General features: G+C 46.7%; 1 protein-coding gene across 1 annotated transcript in view; it reads right to left on the minus strand.

Annotated features, from left to right (window-relative positions):
• Positions 1-1,346: 1,346 nt before the first annotated feature.
• Positions 1,347-18,227, minus strand: part of GFRA2 (GDNF family receptor alpha 2) — a 69,500-nt gene continuing 52,619 nt past the window's right edge. Inside the window, exons 5-8 of the mRNA XM_035119132.2 lie at positions 14,586-14,695; positions 12,354-12,494; positions 11,867-12,024; positions 1,347-2,788 (exon numbers count right to left, since the gene is read on the minus strand). Coding sequence (XP_034975023.2) covers positions 2,663-2,788; positions 11,867-12,024; positions 12,354-12,494; positions 14,586-14,695 — 535 coding nt within the window. The 3' untranslated portion in view covers positions 1,347-2,662. The remainder of the gene's footprint in view (positions 2,789-11,866; positions 12,025-12,353; positions 12,495-14,585; positions 14,696-18,227) is intronic.

Consider the following 18,227-nt stretch of genomic DNA (forward strand, 5'->3'; position numbering starts at 1 on the left):
CAATGACGGACCTAGGCAGCGTCTTAAAAAGCAGAGACATCACCTTGCTGACAAAGGTCTGTATAGTTAAAACTATGGTTTTCCCAGTAGTGATGTATGGAAGTGAGAGCTGGACCATAAAGAAGACTGATCGCCAAAGAATTGATGCTTTTTGAATTATGGTGCTGGAGGAGACTCTTGAGAGTCCCATGGACTGCAAGAAGATCAAACCTATCCATTCTTCAGGAAATCAGCCCTGAGTGCTCACTGGAAGGACAGATCGTGAAGCTGAGGCTCCAATACTTTGGCCACCTCATGAGAAGAGAAGAATCCTTGGAAAAGACCCTGATGTTGGGAAAGATTGAGGGCACTAGGAGAAGAGGACTACAGAGGACGAGATGGTTGGACAGTGTTCTTGAAGCTACCAACATGAGTCTGACCAAACTGCGGGAGGCAGTGCAAGACAGGAGTGCCTGGCGTGCTCTGGTCCATGGGGTCACGAAGAGTCGGACACGACTAAACAACAACAGCAACTCATGACCAGCTTAAAACACAGTGAGGTTGCCCACCACCCACACACTTTGTTTCAAATGTCATGCGTGTGTCATTAAGGTCGGGGATGTTTCCACATTGCCAGCTGCCTGTCCACACAAGTGGGTGGAGAATGGCCATAAATGCCTTCATATGGCTTATGTGTATTCCTGCAGTGCAGAGGGTTGGTCAATATGACTCTCAGGGCCCCTTCCAACTCTGCGATTCTATGATTCCAAGTCAGGTTAACGCTGGTTTGCGGGAATGCAGGAATCATGGCTGAAAAATCCCAGACCAAGGGCCATCCAACCTCGGTTTAAAACAGTGTTTCTCAAACTTGGGTCTCTAACTGTTCTTGGACTACAACTCCCATCATCCCAGTGGTCAGGGATGATGGGAATTGTAGTCCGAAAAAAGCTGGGAAACACTGGTTCAAAACCTCCAATGAAAGAGAGTCGACCATCTTCTGAGGGAGTCGATTCCACTGGCAAATACCTCTTACCAATAGAAAGCTCTTCCTAATGTTTCGTCAGAATCTCCTGTCTTACCATTGGAATCCATTGGTTCAGGTCCTCCTCTTTGGAACAGCAGAAAACAAGCTTGCTCCACCTTCCATGTGACAGCCCTTCGGAATGTTGAAGATAGCTACCCATCTTCTCCTCTCAAGGCCAGAAATATGGTGGTCTGACCATTTCCAGCTGTATTCACCTACAGAAAAGCAAGTTGAGGCAGGTGCTCTGAGCTTTACCCTCACCTTCCTCAAGCAGGATGGGGAAGTAGGATTGTGGGGGGACGGCCAGTGACTCAAACAGCACACACTTTGCTTCTTGGTATGTTTATTTTAGATATTGTTTAAGCACTCCCAACTGCTCTCCTCTTGCCAATGCCCCCACCAGCCACAGGACTCTGGAGGAGGTCATCTTGAACATGGAGGGCAGAGATATTTTGTTCCCTGTTGTAGACATTGGTTAAATAATAATTAAAAAAAAACTTTACAATAATACATTTTTGTTGTGGTTTTGATCCTTAAAAAAGAAGACAGGAAAGCTAACAGAACCCTATCCAGGTTATGTGTTTGGTTACGTATATCCATATGTATATAAAGAAGCAGGTCTCTCTTGATATACATATGCTAGATATGCCTAGGATCAAAGGAGAGTAATGAATGCTGGTTGCCAGCTATGGCTGCTTCCATCCATCAGGAACGCAAAGTGACATTGGGGCAACCTTAAGAAGAGGAGAAGTTTCACCTATTGGACAGCAAAAATCCTAGAAAAAGAGAGAGGAGGGAAATCAGAAGAAACAGCAGAACGGGGTATCTCCTCTGGACCTGTCCGATACTCTTCTTGTTCCACCACGAGACTTGACTGGGTTTGCTATCAGGAAGGCTTTCCTGAAGGCCTCGAAAACCATGGGGTGGGTGTTGCTGCTCATCTCACAGTGCTCCTTGCACTCCTGGAGGGACCCCCATGCCCCACCCGCCCAGCTGCACAAACATCTTCTCCACCTTCTGCTTCACGAGGAGAAAGTTAAGACACTTCTGTGGGTGACGGAAGCCAAGCTTAGCCAAGGGGAGGAAGGAGACAGGGTTTTTTCCCCCTCCAAGCAGCAAAAAGGAATGGTATGGAGGTTGGGGAGGGGGGGTTGGACAAGGGGAAAGGGGGGAAGTAGCTGTCTCTTGCCCTGCAAAGCAGTTTGGCAAACTAAGGCGCATCAGCCACAATTGGCTCAGTCTCTCCATCCAGAGTCGGCCTCCTCGAGATTCTCCAACTGCTGGCAAAAGCAGGCGTGCTTCTTTGAAACGCCATTTGTGACCCCTTTCAAACATGGATGTATTTTGACACAATGGGAGACTCCTGGACTCTTGCTCTAGAGACACTTCAAACCAAAAAGAAACACAAAGCAAAAACCCCCCTCCTTTAAGTATGCAGAATTCCCAGCGTTTAAGTGCTCCCTCGGCACAGATTTTCTGGGGGAAATGTCCCGTCAATGCTCCTGCAACTTGCCGTCGTACCTTTTCGAAAGCAGAGACTCCGGAAGGCCAAAGGCCAAAGGAAACGTTTTCAAGGTGTCTTTGTCCATCTCTGCATGCACAAAAAGTTTGGGCTGCGCCTTCCCCCACCCCCTCAGAGCACTTGATCCCACTTCTCTTCTATAATGCCACTTTCAAAAGGAGAGAAAGAGCAAAGAGGGTCCCTGGGACAGAAGGCCGGATGCCAGATCCATTTGTGTCCACAAACGTCTTCTGTTCGGGGATCATGTCTGTGGTCAGCGACTTCTGCAGGGAGAAAGGAGGAGGGGGGGGAGAGAGAGGAAAAGAAAGGAGGGTCAGTTCAACAGAGCGGCAGCCACCCCAGGGCACTGGAGTTTTTTCCTGAAAGAGCTGCTTCTCTCCTTCCAAGCCAAGGAGTCAGACTTCTTGGTTTCGAGCGAGGATATTGGCAAGTGTCATTGTGGGCATGAAAAGCAATACAGCTCTCCTGGGGAGCTTAGAGAGTAAAAGCCCAGGCAGTAACTGCAGGAGGCTCTCTTCTCTCTGCAAGGCAATCCCTTGCTAGTCAGTGAAGACAATGGGCTCATCCACAAATCTGCTTGCCCCACTGCCTTCCCCATGGAAAACCCATGGCTTAGCTCTGAACTAGAGCAAACAGCAATCAGGTTTTGCACAGATTGCTGTTTGTTCTGATTTATCACTAAAGAACAGGTTTTTTGGGGGAAAGCAGTGGGACAAAGGCAAAACCACTTGGACCTGTACCTAGAAAGCAGAAAGCCACTTGGACCTGCACTTCCTAGACACAAGGCAAGCAGAAGTGTGGACCTGCCATACATACAGATACTTTCAATTGACGTTTCTGACTGCAGATTCCTTTAACTGTCGGCTTTTAATGGATCGTGGTTTCAATGTGCTGTGTACACAGACTGGGATTGTTACGATTCTTTGATAATGAATGGTTGTCTATAAATATTTAATAAAATACATAGAATCAATCTACTACGCTAAAGAGGCAAACAGTCTGGACTGGGCTGGGAAAGGGAGCTTCCTCGCTTTTCCTGATCACCATCTCCTGTTGTTGTTGTTGTTGTTGTTGTTGTTGTTGTTGTTTAGTCGCCTTGGTCGTGTTCGACTCTCCATGACCCCATGAACCAGAGCATGCCTTGGGAACTCTTCTCAAAGCTTCTCCTATTTTATGTCCATGGAGTTTTCTTGGCAAAATACTGGAGTGGTTTGCCAGTCCCTTCTCCAGGTGGATCACAGTTCCTTCTCAGCTATGACCTGTCTGTCTTGGGTGGCCCTGACCGGCATAGCTCATAGCTTCTCTGAGTTATTCAAGCCCCTTTGCCACAACAAGGCAGCGATCCATGAAAGGGCACCATCTCCTACCAGATGCTAATAATTCTGGTCTACTTTTGGAGGTGTTGTGAGGATTACTGAGCTAGAGCACATCTGCTTTAAGTACTTGAAATGTGCTCTGCTGGTATCATCATCATCATCATCATCATCGGTCATCAGGTCATCCAAAACAAAGGGGTCACAACCAACAGCATGAAATACCTTGGGTTCAGGTGACAAGGAAGGAGATTCTGGTGAATCTCAGTCTACTGCAGTGTTTCCCAACCAGTGTGCCTCCAGATGTTTTGGGACTACAACTCCCATCATCCCTAGCTAGCAAGACCAGTGGTCAGGAATGATGGGAGTTGTAGTCCCAAAACATCTGGAGGCACACTGGTTGGGAAACACTGGTCTACTGGATATTACAATATCTGCTTCTGTGTATGGACAGTTAACATTGATAAATAGGCACATAGAAGGGGACTTCCATTCCTGATGCCTCCTAGAGGGGATGGCCAGATGACCTTATAATCTTCCAAATGGATCGCTGCTCTACCAGTTAAGCAGCCAGGCCAGGAGTGACCAAAACAAACGTACAGTGGTACCTCGGTTTAAGTACACAATTGGTTTCAGAAGTCTGTACTTAACCTGACGCGAACTTTCCCATTGAAAGTAATGGAAAATGGATTAATCCGTTCCAGACGGGTCCGCAGAGTACTTAAACTGAAGCGTACTTAGCCCGAAGTATGAGTGTAATTGGTTCTGGAAGTCTGTACTTAACCTGAACCGTACTTAACTTGAAGCGAACTTTTCAACAACAAAAAAAAAAACTGGAAGCGAACTTTCCCATTGAAAGAAATGGAAAATGGATTAATCCGTTCCAGACAGGTCCGCGGAGTACTTAAACTGAAAGTACTCAAACCGAAGCGTACTTAAACCGAGGTATGAACGTACAATAAGAAGGGGGCGCTGGAGGGATCAGTGACTATCAGACTTTGAACAGCTGGTGTCACTGGATCAAGTTTGTCGAATTCAACAAAAAGTTTTCTATGTCTGCAATCCTATACCCACTTAACTAGAAGTAAGACCCTGTGAATTTGCAAAAGGTTAAAAAGAAATAAGATCCCAAATTGTCCTACCCTATATCAATCAGGATTGATGCCTTTGGTATGTTAGGATACAATATATCCCTTGGAACCTAAAATAGTTCTGCTTGGTTATCTGAAAGCTGTTATTCCACAAAATAATCAATAAATAGTGTTCAAACTTATAACAGCTGCTAAGAGTGCAAAATTAGGAGGTGGGGGAATCAAATATCCTACTATATCTGAATGGACTGAGGAAAAATTGGTTTGATTAAGCTAACTTATTACAAAACAAAATAAAAAAATCCTTCCAGTAGCACCTTAGAGACCAACCAAGTTTGTCATTGGTATGAGCTTTCATGTGCATGCACACAGTATGTTTCCAAGCACAGTTCAAAGTGTTGGTGCTGACCTTTAAAGCCATAAATGGCCTCGGTCCAGTATACCTGAAGGAGCGTCTCCACCCCCATCGTTCTGCCCGGACACTGAGGTCCAGCACCGAGGGCCTTCTGGCGGTTCCCTCGTTGCGAGAAGCCAAGTTGCAGGGAACCAGGCAGAGGGCCTTCTCGGTGGTGGCGCCTGTCCTGTGGAACGCCCTCCCATCAGATGTCAAAGAGAAAAACAGCTACCAGATTTTTAGAAGACATCTGAAGGCAGCCCTGTTTAGGGAGGCTTTTAATGTTTAATTGTTTTATTTCATTTTTCTGTTGTAAGCCGCCCAAAGTGGCTGGGGAAACCCAGCCAGATGGGCGGGGTATAAATAATAAATTATTATTATTATATTATTCTTCAGATACAAAACAATACATATAAACCAGCCTAACAGGTTGGTATATTTTATAATCGGAATGGTATATTTTATAATCGTTTGGAGCAACAAGTTCAATGATAATGTCCAACCTTTTGCTGCTTTCAACCTGCTGTGGCAGCACAGTATTTCTTTATGCTCTTTGTCTTTGGTTTATTTTCTTTACTTTTTTTATAATTAAGACCCCAAGGTAATTACAACTTGGTAGAATGGCCCCGCTCTTTAAAATGAGTACATAGTCCACGGGCCCCTCGAATCGGCACCCCAGCACCTCTTTTCATCCCCAAATGAGAGATTCTTTCTGTGAAATGGGGCCTAAATAGATGTCAGAGGGGACTTCTTTGTATTTGTCCCCTCCAGTTGAAATCTCTGAGCCTGGGAAGAATGACGAGGACGACGTGAGCTTTGAAGAGGCTCCTCTTAGGGATGGGCAAGAAAGGACCAAACAGCCACTAATGTTTCAAAACCAGGAGCTAGTCGAGGAAGCGGGGATCAGAGCAGCATCCTTTGGCATGAAACCATCAAAGACGCACGTCTCTTTGCCTTCATGAACTTGAGAGAGATAACTTCAGCTGCAGAAAAAAGACCTCATTAAATTCCACAAGATGGATTTCCTTCAGGAGCTCCTCAAGCCGCAGAGAACAAGCAAATTACCTTGTTTATGAGATGCTGCTGTACATATAAAAACCATCTCTGAATTGATGAAGTGGAATTTGACCTGGGCGACAGGGGGAACACAGTCGCACCAGAACGCCAAGTCGAGAGAGGTAGAGGGAGCAGAGGAAAGGTGGTCTTCATTCACGATTTACTATGTATTATTATTTATTGATTACATTTCCATACCACTTTTTTTCTCCAAGGGGCTGGGGGGGCATACATGGTTCTTCTGCCCCTCCTCCTTTAATCCCCATGACAAACCTAGGAGGGAGGTCAGGCTGAGAGGCAGTGACTTCCTCAAAGTCACCCAGTGAGTCTTATGATGGCCAAGTGGAGATTTGAACCTTGGTCTCCAAAGTCCAGGGACTTGTTGGGACACGGGTGGCGCTGTGGGTTAAACCACAGAGCCTAGGGCTTGCCAATCAGAAGGTCGGTGGTTCAAATCCCTGTAATGGGGTGAGCTCCCATTGCTCGGTCCCAGCTCTTGCCAACCTAGCAGTTCAAAAGCACATCAAAGTACAAGTAGATAAATAGGTACCGCTACAGCGGGTAGGTAAATGCCATTTCCGTGTGCTGCTCTGGTTCGCCAGAAGCAGCTTTGTCATGCTGGCCACATGACCTGGAAGCTGTGCACCGGCTCTCTCGGCCAATAACACGAGATGAGCACCGCAACCCCAGAGTCAGTCACGACTGGACCTAATGTTCAGGGGTCCCTATACCTTTGTACCTTACTCCCAAGTCCTCATGTAATCCTCACAATAGCCCTGTGAGGTAGGTTAGGCCGAGAGACAGTGACTGGCCCAAGGTCACCCAGGGAGCTTCATGATGAGCGAGTGACATCATCGGATGGGTTTTTCCAGGACTAAGGTGAAACTGCCAAGCTCCCAAGTTAGTTTTGCTGTTGGATGTTGCTAATGTACTCATAGAACTGTAGAGTTGGAAAGGACCCTGAGGGTTGTCTAGTCCAACCCCCTACAATGCAGGAATCTCAACTAAAACACCCCTGACAGGATGGCAATCTCTGGTCTTGTTACATTTATAGTACTGAAATGTTAGGAAAACGTTTTTGCACTCTTTGGTTTTGAAATGCCTTCCTGTTTTCTTGCTTGTAAGTCACTTTGGCCTGATTCTTTTTGAGTGGAAAAGTGGCATACAAATAAAATTACGAGTGAATGATGTCAAGTGAGGATTTGAACCCCGGTCCCAGAATTCCCAGTATGCAGAGCCAGGGGGGATACCTGTCCATCTCTAAAGTGGGATGTAATCCTCTAGAGCAGTCAAGTACAGCATTTCCTGTTTGCCTAGAGTGAACATGCAGGGGAATGTTGGTCCAGCCAGTTGAACTTCCTGTTATACCTGGTCCGGAGCATCCTTCATTTTGCATGTGACCAGGTAGGTGGGCATGGCCCTTCCAGACCTAACAAAAGGTCCAGTCACGCAGCCTTTTTGCCTCCTTTTGCCTCCAGTGGTTTACCAGTGTGGTGTAGTGGTTAAGAGCGGTAGACTCGTAATCTGGGGAACCGGGTTCGCATCTCCGCTCCTCCACATGCAGCTGCTGGTTGAGCTTGGGCTAGTCACACTTCTGTGAAGTCTCTCAGCCCCACTCACCTCACATAGTGTTTGTTGTGGGGGAGGAAGGGAAAGGAGAATGTTAGCTGCTTTGAGACTCCTTCGGGTAGTGATAAAGAGGGATATCAAATCCAAACTCTTCTTCTTCTTCCTGGACTGCTGGGATATACCCATGTGGAGTAAATCCACTCCTTCTACTTATTTGTAACTTCAAGCCTAAAACCTGCCTTCAGGGACCACACTGTGCTCTGATCGTGAGTAAACTTCTTATTGTTACTAACTGTATGAACAAGACTGTTGTGTCTTTATTCTTTTAGGAGGATTCAAAGGGGTCTTAACCAGGAATAATAGAACTTACGAGATTCTAACAAATCTGCAACTAGCTTCCTGCTTTGTAAAAGGGGGGGAATGTATGAATAAACTCACTAGCATGAGTTAGGAAGGATAATATTTAATCAATATATCCTCTCATGCTATTCACAACATTCCCACATCTAACACATCTGGATTCCCAAAGACCATTCCTTTCTCAAAGGTCTGCAGTGGTGGTCTTCCTTGCCTGCAGACTCAGCTCGCCCCCTCACCCTCACAGGTGACACCTATGCCTGGCCCCCTGGATCCGTGCACGCTGGGGGCTCGATGTCCTTGTGAAGCAGCGGCCCAAGGGCAATGGACAAATTCTCATGCTCATCACAAGCTGGCAATTACCCAGCTGGGGAAGCGGGAGGCTTGGATGCTATCTGTTTGCTTAAATATTTTGCCTCTCTACATGCATTTCTTGACACTCCAACTGCCAGAAGAGATTTGGAGAGGGAACAAGAAGAGAAGGGCCCCCACGTTTAGCTCCCTGGGAGCCTCCCGCCCTTTCCTTTTTTTTAATGAGGGGGGGAGAGAAGAGAATAAGAGAAGAGACTTCATTGCACCAACATTGCTGCTTCTTCATAAATGTCTAGATCTTGGGCAGCGGTTCTGCTACACAGGGTGCCAAGCCAAAAGGGGTGCAAAATTGAGAAGATCCATAACTGAGAAGATCCATTTGGGGGTGCCAAATTTTGGCCTTGCACAGGGCGCCATATTGCAAAAGATTAGCAAAGTCTGCCTGTGTCTTGGGATTTGGGGTGCATTAGGGAAGCTGGTATTAGGATATAATAAAAAGACACTATGAGAGCAAATCATCTAGCTGAGGAAGGCTTTATATTATTAATTTGCTTATTTAGCATATTGTTTGTCTCCTAATGTTTATACACCACTGGTTTGTAAAAATAAAATAAAATAAAAATCTCAAAGCAGTTTGCCGAAAAGATCCGACACTCAAAGAGCGAGTTCAATTCCTGAATTGCAGAAGGTTGGACTAGATGGCTCTTCTGGTCCCCTCCAACTCCACAATTCTATGATTCTATGATTCTAATGAAAGCAGGACGGCTCTTAGGCGGCACCTGTAATGGTGGCCGTTCCACCGATAGAAGTGGCCAAGTGGATGCATATGGGCAAGGTGATCTTGCAGGTAGACTGGTCCCAAGTTATTAAGGGCTTTGGATACTAATAGGAACACCTTGAACTTGACCCAGTAACATTTGAACTTTTCAATCATTCTTGTTATTTTTTTCTTAGTGATAATTTTATTGCTTTATCTTTTTTGTACACCATTTTGAGGTGTGTGGGGGGGTTTTTAACAATCAGGAGGTGTATAAATTTTTCGAAATAAATATTCACAGTTTCGGAAGAGAAGGGATGGAAACAGGTGCGCTGATATACTGAAAAACAGAGGATATCTACAAAGGCTGTTAAGCCACCCCCAAAAGGGGGTTCGGCACTGAGTGCATATTATGGGGTAAAGGTAAAGGTAAAAAGGTAAAGGACTCCGGCATGATTAAGTCCAGTCAAAGGCAACTATGGGGTTGTGGTGCTCATCTCGCTTTCAGCCGGCCATTGTCCACAGTCGTTTTCCGGGTCATGTGGCCAGCATGACTAAACCACTTCTGGCGCAACGGGACACAGTGACAGAAATCAGAGTGCACGGAAACGCTGTTTACCTTCCCACCACAGTAGTACCTATTTATCTACTTGCAGTGGCATGCTTTCAAACTGCTAGATTGGCAGGAGCTGGGACAGAGCAATGGGAGCTCACCCTCACCCCGTTGCATGGATTCAAATGGCCGACCTTCTAATCGGAGAGCCCCGGAGGCTCAGTGGTTTAGACTACAGCACCACCCGCATCCCTATATTATGCGCTACACACCCTAGAACCATAGAATTGTAGAGCTGGAAGGAGTCACAAGGCCAGGAATCTTTTGCCCAATATGAACCCACGACCCTGACATTAAGAGTCTCATACTCTACCGACTCAAAACCTCCAGAAAAATTCAAAAATAGGGCACTCTGGGCCTTGGGGGCGGGGTGGGTTGTATAGTTTGGAGCTGGTCTTTGTCAACTACAGCACCAAAAGACTTTTTTTTTTGTCTGAGCAAGATGTAACAAAGGATGTCAGGGTTTGACCCCAGGCTTGGGTAATGAATGTCCCTTGTTCCAGGGCAGGCAGCGAATCAGTCAATGGGGCTGAGGATGTGCTAATGGAGAGGAAAACGTTCTGTCCTATCCCCCACTTGCCATGGGGGGGGGAGAGGTTCTGTCGCGAGTAGAGGTGCCCGCAAACAGAGCACCGGGCTTCTGATGCGATGCAACTCTAGCATGAAATTGAGCCGCTGATTGTCTCAAGCGGCGGTAACGAGAAGCATAAGATGTAATTTCTCAGGCATGCCGGATCTAATTAGGGGCTGCCCAAGGGTGACATTGCTGCCTTTTGCATCTGCTCGCCGAGCTGAGGAGGGGATCCAAATGGCCAACAAGACCCCCCGAGAGAGGAGGAAGGGCTTCAGCAGAGAGTTGTCTCGCAGGTGGGCTGGGGATGGGGGTTCAGCAGGCATTGTGTCTCCACGCACATGGGAATGTGCCCCTTGGCGAGGGGCTCGCTGAAACGGCCATGTGGCAAGGCCTCGGTGCTCCCGCTGCTCCCTCGAGTCTTGTCCAAGTGTGGCTTAAATCACCGAATCAGAACTGTTGTGTTGGAAGGGAGCCCAAGGGTCATGTAGTCTAGCCCTTTGCGATGCAGAAATCGTAGGTAAAGACACTCTGACCAATGCCCACCCAGTCTCTGTTTAGAAGCCTCTGATGAAGGAGAGTCCATCACCTTCCCAGGTCATATAATTATAAAATTGTAGAGTTGGAAGGGACCCAAGGGTCATCTAGTCCAACCCCCGGAAATGCAGGAATCTCAGCTAGAGCATCCATGATAGATGGCCATCCAACCTCAACTTAACCTGCCACCCCAATGAAGATCATTTTTTAAACAAAAACAAAACCTCCAGTGAAGGAGAGTCCACTATCTTCTGAGGGTGTCAGTTCCACAGTTGAACAGGTCTTACCCTCAGAAAGCTCTTCCTAACGTTTAGTTAGAATCTCTTGTCATTTGAATCCATTGGTTTGGTTCCTAGGCTCTTGAGCAGGAGAAAACAAGCTTGCTCCGTCTTCCATGTGGCAGCCCTTTCGATATTTGAAGGTGGATGTCATCTCATCTCAGTCGTCCCTTTCCAGGTTAAACATCTCCAAGTCCTTCGGCTGTTCAAATGACCATTCATTGGAGGCAGACTGACCATGAGTGTGCCTGCTCTGCCTCCCTGTCCCCCCCATCACCCTCCGTGAGCTGACCCCCCTCATCAGCTGCTCTTTGGAGCTAAAACTTACACAAGGAATAAGAACATGAATAGAAAGTGGAGTTGGTGGGACTGGCCAAATGCCCCGTCCTCTGAGGAAGGAAGGCTGGGTCTTTCAGACTCCACACTCTGTGACCTGCTAAGCAAACCTGTGCTCTTGAGATGCCATGCAGGGATGCCTTCTCATAGGACTTACCTGGATGGAGGTGCAAGTGGTGGTCACCCCTGTGTCGTAGATGGTGTTGCTCTCGTTGGAGTCGTACGTTGATGTCTCCATCTTGGGCGGCAAGGTGATGTGTTGAATCGGCGGGAGAGGCCGGTCCGTGCCATTGCCAAAAGCCTGGATGGCATTTCCTGGAGAGGGAAACGGACAGCTTTACTGAAGGAACAACGAAAACTCCTCCTTGACATCACCTCCATGCCCTTTCCTATCAGGCTTCCATGTTAGGGACCCATCCCTCTCTGACCTGCCCTTTGCTTCCTGTGATAGCAGGATGCTGAACTAGATGGGCCATTGGCCTGATCACATTATGGTTGGTAGCCATCAATAGCCCTCTCCACCATTACATGTGGCGCTCTCTCTCTCACACACACACACACATGCGTGAGGCTCCACGGTGTTTGAGAGCAGCCCTAACCTCCCTCTGGCCAACTTCTACTCTGGGGACCACAGAATGACTTACGCAGGCAGGGGTTTTCCGTGAAGTCCTTCAGGAACTTCTCACACTCTTCCTCCATGTTGCCACTGCCCCGGCAGGAGCACGACGGGGACACAACGAGGTTGGCAGTGCTGGAGTCGACATAGTTGGGTGTCATGTCTAACCCTGTCCAAGAAGGGAGAGGGTAAAGCTTGAGTTTGCCACCTCCTACTCACAGAGGGATGGGCAAAGGCCACCTTCTTTGTAATTCCTTTCTCAAAACCCTGCCCCATTTGTCCAGCGCACATCAGGTATCTCAGAGACCCAGCTCTTTATTGTGAGAGATTGCAGTCAAACAGAACTACGCAAGACTCCTAGTTAGTACATGAAGGGGTTAAGGACTGCGTTGTATTGCTAGATAGCCTCAGTTAAGTCATGCCCCTCTCCAAAGAGGAAGCAAAGATTCTTTCCTCCTCCTTTCTGCCATTTGCTTAAGCAACCTCTACACTTAGACCACATGTCTGACTCTGGCTGTATTTTCTACCCAAGACTATTTTGCCTGTATTATCCTTGCATGGAACAATGCATGAGTGAGACCTTGCATCTGCAAGCAGAGCACTTTAAACTTGCTTAACATAGAATCATGGAGTTGGATGGGACCTGAAGGGTCATCTAGTCCAACCCCTGCAACGCAGGAATCTCAACTAAAGCATCCTCTACAGATGGCCATCCAGCCTCTGCTTAAAAATGCCCAGTGAAGAAGATTCCGCCACCTCCTGAAGGAATCCATTCCACTGTTAAACAGCTCTTACTGTCAGAAAGTTCTTCCTGAATCTCCTTTCTTGTAACTTGAATTCATCGGTTTGTGTCCTACCCCTCCAGAGCAGAAGAAAACAAGCTTGCTCCATCTTCCATGTGACAGCCCTTGAGATATTTGAAGATGGCTATCATATCCCTTCAGATGGTCTTTTCATTGCAAGAGGGGCAGAAAGAGGTCAGCTGCTGTGTGTGGCTAACTGGGATAAGAAAGATCCATGAACCTACATTCCTAATGTTGTCCTCCTGCACAAGCTGTGACTTGATTTTAGACTCTGCTGCGGCTTTCAGTGTGCTAGCTCTGGGTTTGGCATGTGTGGCGATGGACGGCACCCCACATGTGGAAAACCACCCACGCAATGTGCTCTGGTGCCAGGCTGCCCATCAGCCTTGGTGAGGACAGCTGGGGTGGGGCAGCAGATCCAGACATCTCTTTTTTTTCTCCCTTGTCACCTTCAATGTACTAGGGCTTCCCGCCTCCAGTAGCCTCAGGTAGGAGCAGAGGAGCCAGGGAGGCAGATGGAAGCCTCTGTCTGTTTTGCCTCAAGTGGAAAAATGCCTTGGGCCAGCCCCATTCAGTATATTCACAGTGGGGTAACATGCAATTTTATATTGGATTTTCTTCCGTATCAGACTATACATGGTTCAGTAAAATCTGATTTTGGGGGTGGGGTGGTAGAGTACAAGCCACTATTTTAATGAGGAAGATCATAGAAACCAACTGTAGAGCTGGAAGGTGTGGGAATGTTCAGGGAGGCAGGAGAGGATATATTGTCTAATAATATCCTTCCTAACTTATGCTAGCAAGTTCTGTAGCTTAGCAGAGTTTTACATTCCCCTTTTAAACGCACAGCAGTTAGCTTGTTGCAAGCTTGTTTAAGCATCTCAATATAAGATTCTGGTAATTTCCCTTATATCCCTCTTAAAAAGAATAGACACGACACAATCTTGTGTAAACTATATAAAATACGTTTACTCACACATTCAGTTCACAGATGGATCCCTGAAGGCAGACTTAGTTACAAAGTATATACATGTGGAACTATCCCACATGGAGATAGTCTCCAACAGAGCATCTCTATCTAAAAAGCTGCTGGTCTTGCGGCGGAGAAGGAGAAGAGAAGAAAGAGGGGGGGCGCATGCCCTGTGCTTTTGTGACCTGCACAGTTAAGGTCATGCCCACCTCTAGTCACATGCTAAAGGAAGTTTGTCCCAGCCCAGGAGGAAACAGGAAGTTCTGACTGGCTGGACCAAACATCCCCTTGCATGTCCACTCTAGGAAAACTAGGAATGTTGTACTTGACTGCTATCTATGTATCACGAAAGGGACCCCAACGGTTATCTGGTCCAAGCCCCTGCAACGCAGGACATCATGTGGACACTGCCAAAAATAAAAGACACAACAAGCAGTTTCAACTCAGCATTAGCTCCAGTGTGGATGAGCCCATTAATGCCACTCACCTATTAGGCCTGCGTAGGAACCAAGACAAGCCTGGTAATTGTCCCCAGGGCAGCTGGTCAGTGATTGGAAAGAGGCTTGGCAATTCGTGTGGAAATCTGCCAGTCTTGACCTGGTGACAAAGACAAGGGAGGAAAGGGGAAGGAAAGTTAAAATACTGCCCTGCTCAAGAAGTAGCAAGTTGCTTATGAGAGTTGGGGTGGAGGGAAGAGAGAGGAGGTGAAGGGAACCATGGTATTGCCAAATCCTGGACAGGGCCGTCTTAAGTATATCCGGCGCCATGGTGCAAAGATCCCTCCGGGAACCAAAGCGTTCCAAAACCAAGGCGCACTTTCCCATAGAAAGTAATGCACAATGGATTAATCCGTTCCAGACTTTTAAAAACAACCCCTAAAACAGCCGTTTAACATGAATTTTACTATCTAAGGAGACAACTTATCCATGAAATGAAAACATGAAACAACGTACTGCAGTCACACAATCAATCAGTCAGTAGCTGAACTGGGTTCCACACAGTCACACACAAAAAGAGCCGCAAAAACAAAAACGGAAAATAGCAGCAAAAACAGACAGACCTCAGCGTAACCCTCAAAACGGAAAGGTGGCACTCAAAATGTAAGCGTAACACTCAAAACGGAGCACGTTCGGCTTCCGGAAAAAAGTTTACAAACCAGAACACTAACTTCCGGGTTTGCAGTGTTTGGGTTCCAAGTTGTTTGAGTACCAAGGCATTTGAGAACCAAGGTACCACTGTAATTTGGATTGCTGGTATTCAAGGGTTTGCAAATGGTCCTTCTTGAAAAGGTATTTCATAAACCAGGCACGTCCAACAGGTAGATCGTGATCTACCAGTAGATCACTGGACGTCTGTGGTAGATCACTGGTAGATCACTGGCTCCTTCCAAAGAAGCTAAACAACTTTGGCTCCCCTAAAAATGCTCAACATTTTAGCCCTTCACCCCCCAAAACAGGGCTTTCTTCCCACCTCAGAAAATCTCAACAACTTTGACCTGAACCCCTAAAAAACAGGGATTTCCTCCTCCCTAAACAACTTTGACCTGAACACCCCAAAAGGGGGTAGATCACTGCCAGTTTTTAACTCTGTGAGTAGATCGCAGTCTCTTCGGAGTTGGCCACCCCTGTCATAAACCAAGTATCTAAAGGGCAGGGTTCAAATGGCCTTTTTTTTGGTATACAGTCATACCTCATGTTATGTCTGCCGCGGATTACATCTTTTCAGATTACGGATGCGCCGGAAGTCCCGAAACGGGTTACTTCTGGGTTTGGCACATGCGCAGAAGCGCTAAATCACGCTTTGTGCATGCGCAGAAGCGCCGAATTGCATCACGTGTGTGCGCAGACACAGCGCTTCAAGATGCAGCCTTTTCATGTTGCGAACGGGCCTTCGGAACAGATCCCGTTCGCAACCAGAGGTACCACTGTATATAATAGAATCATAGAATTGCAGATTTGAAAGGGACCCCAAATATTGTCTAGCCCAATTCCCTGCAATGCAGGAATCACAGCTAAAGCATCCCTGACAGATGTCCAACCACTGATTAAAAAGCTGAAATGAAGGAGAGTTCACCACCTTCCAAGGGAGTCCATTCCACTTTCGCATAGCTCTTACCATAAAAAAGCTCATTCATATGGCATGATTTTATTTCTTATACAAATATTGAGGCACATGGTCACTCAGTGCCACCAGCATATGCAAATGTCTGACTCATTTAAGCCTATACAAAACTTTGGACACATCTACACAGCTGCACATTTAAAATGTGTTATAAAGTGCAACATACAAACGTGACACTTGGTGGCGATAGTGAGCTATGCAAAATTCAATGCATTTTTCAAAACCTTTTTTAGAGAAAAGCTTGTTCACAGTGTTTTTTTAATATGTATGTAGATTCCACCTTTTATTCTCAGTAATGATGGAACTCACAGATGGAGAATACTTTTATTTTTATAAATCTTTTTGTTTTTTAAAAAGGAATATTTTTGTGAGTTAATACTTTATTATCCCTTTGGAGCTGTGTTGTATCTTTAACTATGATTCCTGCTTCACAAGGTTCAAATTAGATGACTCTTTGGGTCCCTTTCCATCTCTACAATTCTATGATTTTATTCTCTTTGTACTTTTGTCCTTCCCGGTTTTATGGTTTACATTTCTGACTCTCTCTTTTTTGCCTTTTTTGTTACGTTTGTACTTTTGGCTGTAGTTCGCAAATCAATAAAATAGAATAAAGAATAAAGGCAATCAAGGGTCTGAACAGCTGCAGGAGGTGGTCATCATGTCACAACTCATATTCCCAACCCTTTTGTGGCTCTTCCTGGACCTCAAACCGTGAGCGAGAGGAGGCAGAGAAAGCTGCCAGGAAGATCTATGTCCGAGATGACCACGGAGGCGTGAAGACCATCACCCAGGGAAGCACGGAAACTAGAGCTGGGCTGAAATGACTCACAGCTTTTCATAAATTTTTCTGGCAGTGCAAAAAAGAAAAAAGAAAAAAACCCACCCTTAGCATTTGGTCCCCACGTCCTTCTTGTGAAATTATGCACTTCCTTCGTTGACAACTGGCTGTCTTTTCTCTCAGTTAACCCTCAGTGACATCTTCACGCGGCCAAGTGGAATTGGCTTTGCAGTGTTGTGGCATCTCGTTCGCTGCATGAATCATAGAATCGTAGAACTGCAGGGTTTGGACAGGACCCCAAAGGCAATCTAGCCCAACCCCCTGCAGTGCAGGAACCACAGCTAAGGAATCCCTGGCAGATGGCCAGCCAACCTATCTTTCTAAACCTCCAACGAAGGAGAGAGGTCACCATCTCGCGAGTGAGTCCACTCCACTGTAGAACAGCTCTTACCATCAGGAAGTTCTTCCTAATGTTTAGACACTGGTGGAGGAAGAGGGGGTGGGGAGGAGTGCACCGCCCCCCAGCACCATGATCCCGGTGGGGTGCCATCACAGCTGCTCCCCCCCCCCAGGGCTGGGCGCCACGCCCACGCCTGCTCTCTGCTCCCGGTGCTGAAGCATGAAGCTCCGCCACTGTGTTTAGACACAGTTGCCTATATCCTTTTCACATGTACTGCTGTCAAACTAGGTGTCTCCCCTCCATACATTCTCTATTTGTGGATCTCACTAGTGGAGAACTTTACGTTTAAAACCTATTGGTTTTGAACCAATAAATAACCGTTCATAATTCAACCCACCTGCCTGTTAGGAAACCATTTTAATCTGTGTGTCTGGGAAGTAGGTGCGTTTCATTTCGCTGGCTTTGACCTCACACCTCTCTCTTCCTCCATCCCATCAAGGGAGAAACTTGCACCCCTATTTAATCCAGATAACGCTGAACCCCCCCTTTTTAATGTGTCCAGTAAATATATGGCGCGTATTGTGGAGTGACCAGTTTAACTACGTGGTTTGGTGAAGAAGCACCTCCTCCTGCCCAAATCTTCCAACAATTCAGCCTGTTGGCATTTCATAGGCATGTCATCGTCTTCAAGGCGATACAGGGCAGGCTGGCAATGCTAAAATCCTGGCATGCACTGCTGAGTTTGACATGCTTTCTCTGCCTCTCGCTGGAGTCTAGGCACGCTGGTGTCTTGAGGCATCTCCTTCTGGAAAGCTGGTTTGTCCTGGGCA

Source organism: Zootoca vivipara, chromosome 6 (genome assembly GCF_963506605.1).
Source record: "Zootoca vivipara chromosome 6, rZooViv1.1, whole genome shotgun sequence".
Classification (NCBI taxonomy): domain Eukaryota; kingdom Metazoa; phylum Chordata; class Lepidosauria; order Squamata; family Lacertidae; genus Zootoca; species Zootoca vivipara.